Source organism: Scardinius erythrophthalmus (genome assembly GCF_964197995.2).
Source record: "Scardinius erythrophthalmus genome assembly, chromosome: 16".
In the NCBI taxonomy this organism is placed as follows: Eukaryota; Metazoa; Chordata; class Actinopteri; order Cypriniformes; family Leuciscidae; genus Scardinius; species Scardinius erythrophthalmus.
Genome location: NC_138236.1, coordinates 40923274 through 40937039, shown reverse-complemented (window position 1 = coordinate 40937039; position 13766 = coordinate 40923274). Strand labels below are relative to the sequence as shown.

At 46.6% G+C, this 13766-nt stretch overlaps 1 protein-coding gene across 2 annotated transcripts in view; it reads left to right on the top strand.

The window, feature by feature from the left end:
• Positions 1–13258, top strand: part of znf236 (zinc finger protein 236) — a 105139-nt gene extending 91881 nt beyond the window's left edge. For both annotated transcript variants that reach the window (XM_081389097.1, XM_081389096.1), the window contains 4 exons: positions 1201–1386; positions 7345–7474; positions 8456–8653; positions 12595–13258. In XM_081389097.1, the coding sequence (XP_081245223.1) occupies positions 1201–1386; positions 7345–7474; positions 8456–8653; positions 12595–12761 (681 nt within the window). In that variant the 3' untranslated portion in view covers positions 12762–13258. The remainder of the gene's footprint in view (positions 1–1200; positions 1387–7344; positions 7475–8455; positions 8654–12594) is intronic.
• The last annotated feature ends 508 nt before the right edge of the window (positions 13259–13766 follow it).

The following is a 13766-nucleotide window of genomic DNA, read 5'->3' as shown; positions in this document are numbered from 1 at the left end:
TCCCTTACACTCCTTCCCGCTCACTCAGATCCTCTGACCAAAATCTCTTGGCTATCCCCCGCTCCAGACTCTCCACCCTGGGTGGCAGGTCCTTCAGTGCCTTGGCCCCCAAACTCTGGAACCGCCTCCCACAACCTCTTCGTGACTGTCCTTCTCTTCCCTTCTTTAAAGCACATCTCAAGACCTTTTTGTTTAACGATCACTTCTCCACACCTAACTCATAACTTCATACAGATAACTTGTCTTGTTGTATTGTTTTGGTTGTTGTTGTTGTGTTTCCTTGCCTTCCTACTATGTAAAGCGACCTTGGGTTTGAGAAAGGCGCTATATAAAATAAACTTATTATATTATTATTATTGCCTCTCCGTGGGCCTGGTCTAGAGGGATGTCTGTTCAGGATATATGCTTTGCTGCTGGTTGGTCTTCTCTGAACACCTTTACCAGATTTTACACGCTGAATGTGCCGTCTGTGGCGTCTCAAGTTCTCCAGTGAGTTAATTTCCTTACTTGTGTATTGAGACCTGGTTTCAGTGCAGCCTTCACTTTCATTGTGTTGAATATGTAGAGTTTGATGGGGTCGGAGCTGATGTTTTGGTGAAGATGTTCATTGGTCCAGTTCCACTTATCAGATGCTAGCACTCCTAGCGGCGCAGCTATTGGCTGACTGTCTGTCTCTTCTTTGGCTGGCCCTGTTTTCTCCGGTTTTATCTTCACACACTTTCTGAAAAGCAAAGTGTGCTCTGATTGGTCGGTTGGAGCGGTGTGTTGTGATTGGTCAAGCACTGCGAGCGTGTTTGGTAAATGTCACAAAGATATTAAACATTTTATTTACCCACATGTAATGATTGTTGCATTAGTTGGGTGGCATGCACTAGTAAAGCTTTACTCAAATCTTTCAAAAAACAGTAATAATACATATCAAAATATAATAATCTGTAAAGATGACTTGAAATGATGTGTGAAAAACACTATACAAATAAACCTGAGATATCAGAGTATCTTTCATGGGTTATCCAAGTGGACTTGATGTCCACATTTCTCAATAACTGTTGTTTGTTTGTTGTGAGACAATCATGCATTACTTTATTAATCTAAGATGAGGAGTTGTGCTAAGCCACAGTGTTTCGTCCGTGTGGTTCACACTGATTCTTCCAGGTGCTGCACTGGGCCTTATGTGGGTGTGTGTGATTTGTGACACAGATGCTGGATCCGCAGCCGGAGGAGAAGGAGGCCGAACCGAAGCAGAAGCACCAGTGTTTCTACTGCAGCCAGACTCTGCTGACGGCCAACGCTCTCAGGAGACACTGCAGACAGGAGCACGGGAAGGAGCGCTGCCACGTGTGCCGAGTCTGCAGCAAAGCCTTCAAACGGGCCACACACCTCAAGGTATCACACACACACACCTGCTCCACACACACCTCAAGGTATCACTCACACACACCTGCTCCACACACACCTCAAGGTATCACACACACACTCCTGCTCCACACACACCTCAAGGTATCACACACACCTGCTCCACACACACCTTAAGGGATCACACACACTCCTGCTCCATACACACCTCAAGGTATCACACACACCTGCTCCACACACACCTCAAGGTATCACACACACACTCCTGCTCCACACACACCTCAAGGTATCACACACACCTGCTCCACACACACCTTAAGGGATCACACACTCCTGCTCCACACACACCTCAAGGTATCACACACACACTCCTGCTCCACACACACCTCAAGGTATCACACACACCTGCTCCACACACACCTTAAGGGATCACACACACCTGCTCCACACACACCTCAAGGTATCACACACACACACCTGCTCCACACATACCTCAAGGTATCACACACACACACCTGCTCCACACACACCTCAAGGTATCACACACACACACCTGCTCCACACACACCTCAAGGTATCACACACACACACCTGCTCCACACACACCTCAAGGTATCACACACACACACCTGCTCCACACACACCTCAAGGTATCACTCACACACACCTGCTCCACACACACCTCAAGGTATCACTCACACCTGCTCCACACACACCTCAAGGTATCACATACACACTCCTGCTCCACACACACCTCAAGGTATCACACACACCTGCTCCACACACACCTCAAGGTATCACACACACACACCTGCTCCACACACACCTCAAGGTATCACACACACACCTGCTCCACACACACCTCAAGGTATCACACACACACACCTGCTCCACACACACCTCAAGGTATCACTCACACACACCTGCTCCACACACACCTCAAGGTATCACTCACACCTGCTCCACACACACCTCAAGGTATCACACACACACTCCTGCTCCACACACACCTCAAGGTATCACACACACCTGCTCCACACACACATCAAGGTATCACTCACACACACCTGCTCCACACACACCTCAAGGTATCACACACTCCTGCTCCACACACACCTCAAGGTATCACACACACACTCCTGCTCCACACACACCTCAAGGTATCACACACACCTGCTCCACACACACCTCAAGGTATCACACACACTCCTACTCCACACACACCTCAAGGTATCACTCACACCTGCTCCACACACACCTCAAGGTATCACACACACCTGCTCCACACACACCTCAAGGTATCACTCACACACACCTGCTCCACACACACCTCAATGTATCACACACACACTCCTGCTCCACACACACCTCAAGGTATCACACACACCTGCTCCACACACACCTCAAGGTATCACACACTCCTGCTCCACACACACCTCAAGGTATCACACACACACACCTGCTCCACACACACCTCAAGGTATTACTCACACACTCCTGCTCCACACACACCTCAAGGTATCACACACACCTGCTCCACACACACCTCAAGGTATCACACACACACACACCTGCTCCACACACACCTCAAGGTATCACACACACCTGCTCCACACACACCTCAAGGTATCACACACACTCCTGCTCCATACACACCTCAAGGTATCACTCACACCTGCTACACACACCTCAAGGTATCACTCACACACACCTGCTCCACACACACCTCAAGGTATCACACACACACTCCTGCTCCACACACACCTCAAGGTATCACACACACCTGCTCCACACACACCTCAAGGTATCACACACACCTGCTCCACACACACCTCAAGGTATCACACACTCCTGCTCCACACACACCTCAAGGTATCACACACACACACCTGCTCCACACACACCTCAAGGTATCACACACACCTGCTCCACACACACCTCAAGGTATCACACACTCCTGCTCCACACACACCTCAAGGTATCACACACACACCTGCTCCACACACACCTCAAGGTATCACACACACCTGCTCCACACACACCTCAAGGTATCACACACACACACTCCTGCTCCACACACACCTCAAGGTATCACACACACCTGCTCCACACACACCTCAAGGTATCACACACTCCTGCTCGACACACCTCAAGGTATCACACACACACACCTGCTCCACACACACCTCAAGGTATCACACACTCCTGCTCCACACACACCTCAAGGTATCACACACACACTCCTGCTCCACACACACCTCAAGGTATCACTCACACACTCCTGCTCCACACACACCTCAAGGTATCACACACACACTCCTGCTCCACACACACCTCAAGGTATCACACACACACACCTGCTCCACACATACCTCAAGGTATCACTCACTCACACCTGCTCCACACACACCTCAAGGTATCACACACTCCTGCTCCACACACACCTCAAGGTATCACACACACACACACACCTGCTCCACACACACCTCAAGGTATCACACACTCCTGCTCCACACACACCTCAAGGTATCACACACACACACCTGCTCCACACACACCTCAAGGTATCACACACACACTCCTGCTCCACACACACCTCAAGGTATCACACACTCCTGCTCCACACACACCTCAAGGTATCACACACACACACCTGCTCCACACACACCTCAAGGTATCACACACTCCTGCTCCACACACACCTCAAGCTATCACACACACACTCCTGCTCCACACACACCTCAAGGTATCACACACACACACACACACACACCTGCTCCACACACACCTCAAGGTATCACACACACACACCTGCTCCACACACACCTCAAGGTATTACACACACACACCTGCTCCACACACACCTCAAGGTATCACACACACACACCTGCTCCACACACACCTCAAGGTATCACACACACACACACACACACCTGCTCCACACACACCTCAAGGTATCACACACACACACCTGCTCCACACACACCTCAAGGTATCACACACACACTCTCTCAGCGCTCTCAGAGCGGCCCGCACATGCTCCCTATGATGCTGTCAGTCATTGCTATAAATGACAATGTCATCTAGATAGGCAGGGGCATATGCAGCATGCGGCCAGAGAACTGGGTCCATGAGACGCTGAAAAGCGGCCGGTGCCCTGAACAACCCGAAAGGAAGCGTAACGAATTGGTGTAATCCAAACAGCGTATTAGCGTTTTAGATACTAAAACTATCGGCTCGCCCAGCCACTGTTGGATTCTTCTATTATAACTCGAGCATCGCCTCTAATTCAGTCTGAACCACTTTCTTTCTGTGTTCAGGTAGTCGTTATGGTCAGCTGCGCACCACCACGCCTGGCTCAGTCTCAATATGGTGCTGAATAAGATTTGTTCTGCCGGGTAGGGGCGAGAACACGTCGGCAAATTCTGCAACCTGGCTACATCAGTGATCTGGAGGGCGAGAGATGATCTCCCCCCGGGGCCAGAGCGAGTGATTGAGTTTTGGTGCTCACTTCTGGCCCGAGATCTTCTTCTGCACTGATTACCGTCTCCAGCATCACTGATTCCACCTCGCTCCATTTTTTTAAGAAGGTTGAGGTGGTAAATTGGACGTGCCTCGCTCCTATCCGTTCGAACTACCTCATAATTGAGATCCCCAACATGTGATCTGAAAGGGTCCTTGCCACTTTGTGAGTAATTTGGAACTTGACGTAGGGAGCAATACAAGGACTTTATCTCCCAGTGTATAAATTCTCTCAGTTTTGTTTCCCTGTTGTACAACCGGGTCTGTCTGTCCTGAGCCTGTAACAAATTCTCCGTCGAGAGCCGCCCCTAAGTGTGGAATTTTATTCTCAGGTCCAGTACATACTGAATTTCGTTTCAACTTTCGGAAGGTCCTTCCTCCCAAGTTTCCTTAAGAACGTCTAAAACCCTCGGGTTGATGTCCAAAAAGAAGCTCGAAGGGGGGAAACCCCATGGAGGCTTGCGGGAGCTCGCGCACAGCGAACAAGAGGGGTTCCAACCATTTATCCCAATTTATGCCATCTTCGTGAACGAACTTACAAATCATGGTTTTTAAAGTGTGATTAAATCGTTCCACCAGACCGTCTGTTTGTGGGGAATAGACGCTGGTGCGAATCGATTTAATGCCCAAAAAATCATAAATTTTGCATAAAGTTTGTGACATTAATGCTGTGCCTTGGTCACAAGACACAGGTGTTTGTCATCTGCTCTTGACCTACTTACTCACCGCCTGTCTCCCGTCACAGACCTCGCTGAACCACGCCCCCCTCGCCACAACACCTTACTGTGCCTCCGAAACCTCAGTGCCTGTGGCCTTGCTGCAGGTCTTCTGCAGTCACTCGAGCGTTTTCCTGAACCTGCCTTCTCAGAAATCTGGTTGCATCTGTTGGTAGCTTCCTTTTTCTGCCCCGTCCAGGTGTATCCACTGTTCCTTTAACTTGCAAACTATGCGTCCACCGGTGTCTCTAGGAACATTTAGTGTTCTTGAGTTCTAGCTGAAGCACACCTGGTGCAACTAATGAAGCCCTTGATTAGTGAGGCAACACCTGTTCTGCAGATCTGCGCTGTTGTGAGGGATTCTGTTCAGGGGGTTGAATACTTGTGAGACTGCAGAAGTCATTAAAAGTTGCATTTTCAGTTGAATTTGGGGAAATCACTTGAAACATTTGGTGTGTTGAGTTATTTCAATTACTTTTGTATGATTTGTTCATTGCAAACAGCTGGAAGTCTGTAAATTTTGCCTGTAAACCTGATTTGAAATGGGGGTTGAATTATTTCGATTAAAACTGTATATTAAAATAAATATTTAATGTTTTTCTGGAATTTTAGCTTAAAATTAAATTAAAGTTTCATTTTTTTTTCACAATCTTGGCTCAAAACACAGTATTCACTCAGCTATAACAGCTTCCACTCTCCTGGGAAGGCTTTCCACTAGATTCCCGTGTGTCTGGTTCACGATCTCTGTTCCAGCTCGTCTCAGCGGTGATGGATGCCGGTGGAAGTTTGAAACTGTTCCTCTATTGAATCAGCAGAGCATTTGTGACCGGATCACTCTGTGACATGATCTTCTGCTTCATGTCTGAGTTGCTGCTGTTTTTAAACACTTCCACTTTCCAATAATACCACTTGACTGAGGAAAATCTAGCAGGGATCAAATGCCATGAACTGACTCACTGCAAAGATGCCCTCCTATCACTGACCACACTGGAGTTCACTGAGCTCCAGAAGAACCACACATTTATGTCACTAATGTTTGTAAACGCAGACTGCAAGGGTAAAGGCTTGATTTATACACCTCAATTCAGTAATTAAGAGGAGTGTGAGTGTCCCAATGCTTTTGTCCATATTGTGTATATCCAGATGCATAACTTTACACTGTAGGCATCTCCTGGCTATTATGGTCACAACATGATTTTAAAGTCATGTTATTTTTTTTTTTCTCTCCGCAGATGGCAGCAATCTGCCCCAATACACGACACATTCTCTCATATGCAGAAAAGTGGCATAAGCCAACAAACAGAAATCAACAATTCACAGATATTACTTTTTCAAATTCAACAGTCAAAAAACACATTTTATATATAAATTATATTTAATTCTACCCAATTATATAGAAATCATAGCAGCACAATGTGTGAATAAACAAATAATGGCTGCTAAACAATCACTTTTTCCCATGTTAAAATATTCATGTTCACACTTAAAAAAAATGTTCTCTATTAAAATCTCTTATTTTACAGCACATATTGACACTCCATGACCAAATATTCCTCTAAATCCTTAATTCATGTCATATTCCCTTTATAAGTACAGTACATTACTGTTTCCCATTTTACAAACTGAGTCTAAATTTTGTTCTCCGTTAATGTCACTTATCATTTTAAGTCTGCTATAGATGGGATTATGTGTGTCATTCTGATCCTCTGGGTCGTTGTTACTGTAGTGAACTGTTAAATGTCTCTTTCAGGAGCACGAGTATGTCCATAAGAAGGGACCCAAAGTCAGCGCTCAGAAACCCAAAGTCTTCAAATGCGCCAACTGTGACAAAGCCTTCGCCAAACCCAGTCAGTTAGAGAGACACAACCGCACACACACAGGTAAAGCTCTGCTCTCGCTCTGTTCCTGCCGTCCTGTCCTTCTCCTGCAGGACTGTCATGTGATCACAGTCTCAAATGGATTCATTAACCCTCTATGGTATGCATTATGCTCTAACCATGAAATATGTTTTCAGATAAATTTTTATTACATGAAATAGCTTCAATCATACAAATGCAAAAAGACTTTTTGAAAAAAGGGAATTGTTAGGGGAAATTATAGTTTTTCTATAAAATTTTGATTTTCTTTTCTACTTAATTGCACATTTCCTTTATTTATATACTTGGAACTCATGCAAACCAAAAATAAATAGATCCCTATCATTTGGCTAACTCATCCTCACTCTCATCACATGGAAGAGCTAACTCTGCTCTATGGCCCTGTCTGTAAAATATTGCTGTATTCATTTTCTGAAAAGAAATCAATTTGTTGTTTATACATAAATACAACTATACTTCAATAATCACTTCAAATAAATAAATAACTGCAATCACATTGTTGATGCCACTACCCATAAATAAATCCTAGTGGGGAAATACATTACTGCAATTCCACTGTGGTGCAGCGTTGCCATGTGCAAACATTGATATTTTAAAACTATGTTAGACACAGTTGATTTGTGAATAAAAATATCTAATTTACTTATCAAGATGCTGCAAAAACAATCCCCCTTGAGAAAAGATGTTTAGAAATGAGGTTATTAGAGCAATTTCTGGGGCACTTCAACAGGTGTCTTTAATGTGAGGGAGATGGAGAGTTCTGGAGGGACATTCAGATGTCATGTGACTTAAAAACAGCACATCATTGGCTACTTTCAGGCCTGCCCTTTTAATTCCTTTAGTGCAATTTATTGTATTTTTTTCTGAATAACAAGAAAATGAGTAGAAATTAATTACCATAAGTACTTATTTTTGCAGTTGTGTAAGATATTGAGTACAGTCAGGTGTTTGTGAAGGTTCACTGGCACGTGTTCTTGGTTTCAGGTGAGCGGCCCTTCAAGTGTCCTCTGTGTGATAAAGCCTTCAACCAGAAGAGCGCCCTGCAGGTGCACCGGGTCAAGCACACGGGAGAGAAGCCCTACAGGTGTGAGGTGTGCACCATCAGCTTCACCCAGAAGAGCAACATGAAGCTGCACATGAAGAGATCTCACGGCTATCTGCCGTCCTGCAGCAAACTCACAGGTACGTGTGGAGCAGGTCGTCAGGTCATCAGGTCGTCAGGTCATCAGGTCATCAGCCTGTGCTCAGGGTTCTTAAAGAGACAGTTCACCCAAAGATGAAGAGTCTCTCATCATTTACTCACACTCATGCTGTTACAGAAGAAGATATCTAGAAGAATGTTGGTAATCAAGCATTTTTACAGTAGCCATCATGACAACAGTAAATCATGACAATCTCCATTTTTGGGTGCACTGTCCCTTTAAGATCATGAGAAACTGGTAGTTTGTGTACATATAGATTGGTGAATGAGAAGAGTAACTCAATTGACCCTTATTTTTCAATTTGTCAAAATGACAAAGCATGTTGAATTATATTTTTCAAATTGGGTAGACGGGGGGAATGCTGACTTCAGGCTCTTTCTGCCGCATGTCAGAGACAGACACATGAAACAGGGTTAAACTTCTGACATTTTTCTTCTGTGTCTGCCTAAAACTGAATAAATGTGGTAAAGTCCCTGGAACTTTGCTTTGGAGAAAGGAGGTTATTACACAGCCATCAAATGAGCCACACACTTCATCACGGCCGTGTTCTGAGTTCAGCTCTTCAGCCTGTAGTCATCATTACTGTATTCTTGGGTCTTTCTCTTATAGGCTATAGGCAATGTGGACGAGTCACCTCAGATTTACTGCCCAATGATCCAGGAAGTCACGCTTTACTCAGATCAACTGAAAACAGCTCGGTTATGACTAACCTCGGTTCCCTGAAGAGGGCACTCGCGCTGTGTCGACTGACGCTGAGGGAACACGTCGCGTAATGACGTCTTGAAGCACATGTGAAATCAGTCCAGTGGTGTGCCGGACGTCAGAGGCGGGTGACGTCACGAACAGGACACTATGAGGCCTGCCCAAAACAGAGCAGCGCTAGCTTCGTAAAGTCTGAAGTAAGCCGCTGACAGGCACGTAGGAGATATGGCAAGGTGACGCAGCATCTCGTTCCCTCTTCAGGGAACCGAGGTCACAGTCGTAACCGAGGCGTTCCCTTTCAAGGGAACTTGTGTTGCGTCGATTGACGCTGAGGGAACATCTATACCAGGGGTCGGCAACAGGCTGCCCACGAGAATCATTTGGCAGTAGCCTCCACGCTGGCAGAAATCCTACTAGAGGTACCAGCCTCTCGAGACTGGCTTCTGATTTTTGTTGTGCAATCAGCACGACGCCCTGTAACGGCGAACCGGCGGGGAACGACCGAACTGACTGCTCTAGGACCCTCCCCGGAGGCGGCGGGCATCCCGAGGCCACTACGTTTCCGGGTGGACCCTGAGATATGTGCTCACCGGAGACCACTGCGCCCTGAAACATACGAGGTGGCGGGGTTAGCATAACGGTCCCCTGAGGGCACCGAAGGGAGACGGGCATCGAATAATAAGGGGTGTTGACCGCTCTGCTTCGGGTCAACCCTCTGGCGTTAGGACCTTTTCCCCCTAGCCTTCTTGGTAATAATGACGGTCCTCAGATCCGTCTTACCCCTCGAAGGCTACGGTTGAGAGCGTATTCCCTGTCCCCAGTCTTTCTGAGGGGGAGCAACGGAAGCTGCGCTCTGTTTCTGTGTGGCACGGTGTGAGGAGCGGGCTTTAGATGTTTGGGGCTGCTCCCGCTCAGCAGCACCGGAGACATGAGAGCGACGGGGGAGGAGCTTCTGGAAAGAGGCCGCCTGATTGGCTGCCTCCTGGAACCTCTCGACGACTGAGTTAACAGCATCGCTGAAGAGACCAGAAGGTGACAGGGGTGCATCCATAAGGAAGTTCTTATATTTCTTCTTAATATTGCTCAGGTTGAGCCATAGATGCCTCTCAGTGGCCCGAGGCAGTTCGTAAACCACGTCAGGCCCAATGCCCCCGCCCTCATCCATATCTCCTAACAACTCAGCCTGGTAGGCCTGCAGCAGCGACATAGTGTGTAAGCCTGGCCAGCGGCTGAATGAGCCTTACCCACCAAAGCTGAAGTTGTTCTGACAGGCTTAGTGGGTAATGCCGGGGCCTTTGGGGAAGATGCCGCTTCGGGGGAGCGATAGTTCACGAGCGTCTCTTCCACCTTTGGCATTTCCCCGTAACCATGCTCTTTATAGTTTGATATAGAGGAATAGTTGGATGTTTGTGCTCAATAAACTCTGTTGGAAACTGGTTCTCCCTCTAGACACCTCGGTGTGAGGGTCGCGAAAAAACGGAAGGCCTCGGCGTTGAGGTTGTGAACGAGATGGCAGAAAGCGTTTGTCTAATTCGCTCTTTGTACAAACATCCTGCTTATCAGCTGGCCAGTCGAAACTTTCTTTCCACAGCTCTCGTTACAACCTCAACAAGCTCCTCAAAAGCTCAAGCAAAAGTATGAGACTGAGGTGGTGAATCCTCAGTATCTCCTGCTTCAATACTGACAACATCTGCTTCCTCAGGACTAGACAGCTGCAGCGTGCCTCAATCCGGGCGGCAGTAACCGCAGCGCGGGCTCCAAACCCTGAGAGAAGGCACTGGGTCCATCAGGTGAGGGCAGAGATGAGGCTGGCCCGTCTCTAACCCCGCTGATAGGTCCATCTGTGAAGCCATCTGTTCCTCGGCAGCAGCGGGACCCGACCCTGGGGAGCGCAAGCCTGAGCGTCGGCACTGGAAGCACATCACAGTGTCCACAGCCAGCGCCCTCCAGCTCCTCACCCAAACAAGCAACACGAAGGTTGTGTGTGTCCACCCGTTAAATAACACGGGCAGGGGTGCACACACACTGCTGCTTGCTCGCTATAACTTAATATATATATATATATAGAAAGACAGAACAACAACAATCAGACAGAGACAGTTTCACACAGAGCGCTTGCTAAGACACAGAGGCTAGCGCTGCTCTGTTTTGGGCAGGCCTCATAGTGTCCTGTTCGTGACGTCACCTGCCTGACGACCCGCCACACCACTGGACTGATGTCACATGTTCCACAGGGAATTCCAAACCTGCGTATATTCAAACGCACATAACTATAGAACCCATTCTAAATGCGCATGTGACCGCCATCAGCGTTTCTCACAGGTTCGCGTTTAAAGTCTGTGTAGAGAGAATGGTGTCGTCTTAGCGGCCCCTAATTTAATAATAAATGATCATTGCGACGGAACCAAATCAATTAAAACTAACTTTAGATGGAAATAACTTAACTCTGCTGTAAAGCCGAAACAATCTCTGTTACCTTAAATTATACGCTTATCTCTGTAAAGCTGCTTTGAGACAATCTACATTGTTAAAAGCGCTATATAAATGAAGATGACTTGACTTGACTTGACTTGGGCTTCAAGACGTCATTACGCGACGCGCTCCCTCAGCGTCAGTCAACGCAGCGCGAGTGCCCTCTTCAGGGAGCCTACCGTATGAGTGTGAATACACAGGTAAAGGTGATTGCAGGTGTTGCTGCATTTCCCAGCACAGACACTAATATTACAGATGTTTCTTCTTAAAACGTTGGCAGTTAAAATTATACTCACAACCAACAAGGCAAATGCTGTTTGCACACTGAAAATAATTGTCTCCACCTATTGATACTATTGATATTTATGATATGATTATATTTATTAAAATCAAAAATGGATGCTGCTTTATTAGGAAACACCTTATTTCCACTATTAAACACCCGACAAACATTAGTTTTTACTTCTTGAATCTTTTCTTCATTTTTAACTAAAGTAAACTTCTCTCTGAGCTGATGATCGATGGGAAGAGGGAGAAGGAGGAGTTTAAAGTGTCTAAAGCTGACGTCACTCGTCTCTCTCCACACACTGATCCTGTTATCAGACAGGTTTCTTCTGTCTGTCAATCAAACACTGGTGGGCGGAGCTAGTGACCACACGCCGGCTGGTCTGCTCTTGGTGTGAATGCTCAGAGATGTAACCGTGAGTAATATCAGCAACAGTGAACTCTTGTCTCGTTCCCTGACAGTGAAGCCGCAGGAGGTGGAGGTGGTGCTGGAACACGACTCTGAGTCGGACTCGCCGCCGGCGCCGTCACAGCAGGGCAAACACTCGCAGTCGGCTCTGGATCTGGAGGAGAGTGTGCAGGAGTCTTCAGAGGGCTGGCAGTGCCCCATCCCGACAGTCTTCCCATGAGCCTCTGCTTCACCCGGCCGACAGTCTTCCCATGAGCCTCTGCTTCACCCGACCGACAGTCTTCCCATGAGCCTCTGCTTCCCCTGACATCAGCAGCGCCGATCACAGGACTTACAGTGATACGAATCATGTGTTTATGTGAATGTTCATGATTGTACACACTCCATGCTGCATCTGAACACTCAGAGTCGAGGACTGAACTCAATGAAGTGGCTGCAAGTTTCATTTTTTACAGTTTTTTTAATTATTGTTTTACGTTAGAGCCATATGTGTCTCGACTAAAGTAAAGATTGTAATAGTGTATTTGAAAGGATCTAGGTTCAAGTTTTGATTTGTATCCTCATCTGTGGTCAAACTGAAGCAGTACGTTCTAGATACTAAAGTCCCACAATCCCTGAGATATCACATGATCAGTTTAATGGGATACAATTTTGGCAAATGTTTTTGTAATATTCACAAATATTTAAGAATAAATTTAGGGTTTTTTTTCAAATGTTTATCAGTTTTCAATTTTTGTTTTTCTGAAACTTTGTTCTCATCTGTTTTTATGAATTTATGGGTTTTATTTATGGATTAAGTGTGACAGCATTAGTTTGACTAAACTATAATGAATGCTGAAAACACTGAATACACACTCAAAAACGAATTTCCCACGTTGAGTGATTGAAGATCACTATGACTCCTGCATTATCTGACACAGAAACCGGCCAACAACTAATACAAGTGTTCAGAGCGATATATCTAGCACACTATTCTAACACACGCCGGTGTTTGTTGTTGATTTTGTGAAGCCGGCTTAACATTAACACAAGTGAAGGCTTTATAATCTGCTGCAGCTGTTCATGTTTCAGAGGGAGACTCGCGTGTGTGTGTGTGTGTGTGCGTGTGTGTGTGCGCGCGTGTGTGTGTGTGTGTGTGTGCGTGCGTGCGTGCGTGCGTGTGTGTGTGCGTGCGTGCGTGCGTGCGTGCGTGCGTGTGTGTGTGTGTGAGAGAGAGAGAGAGATC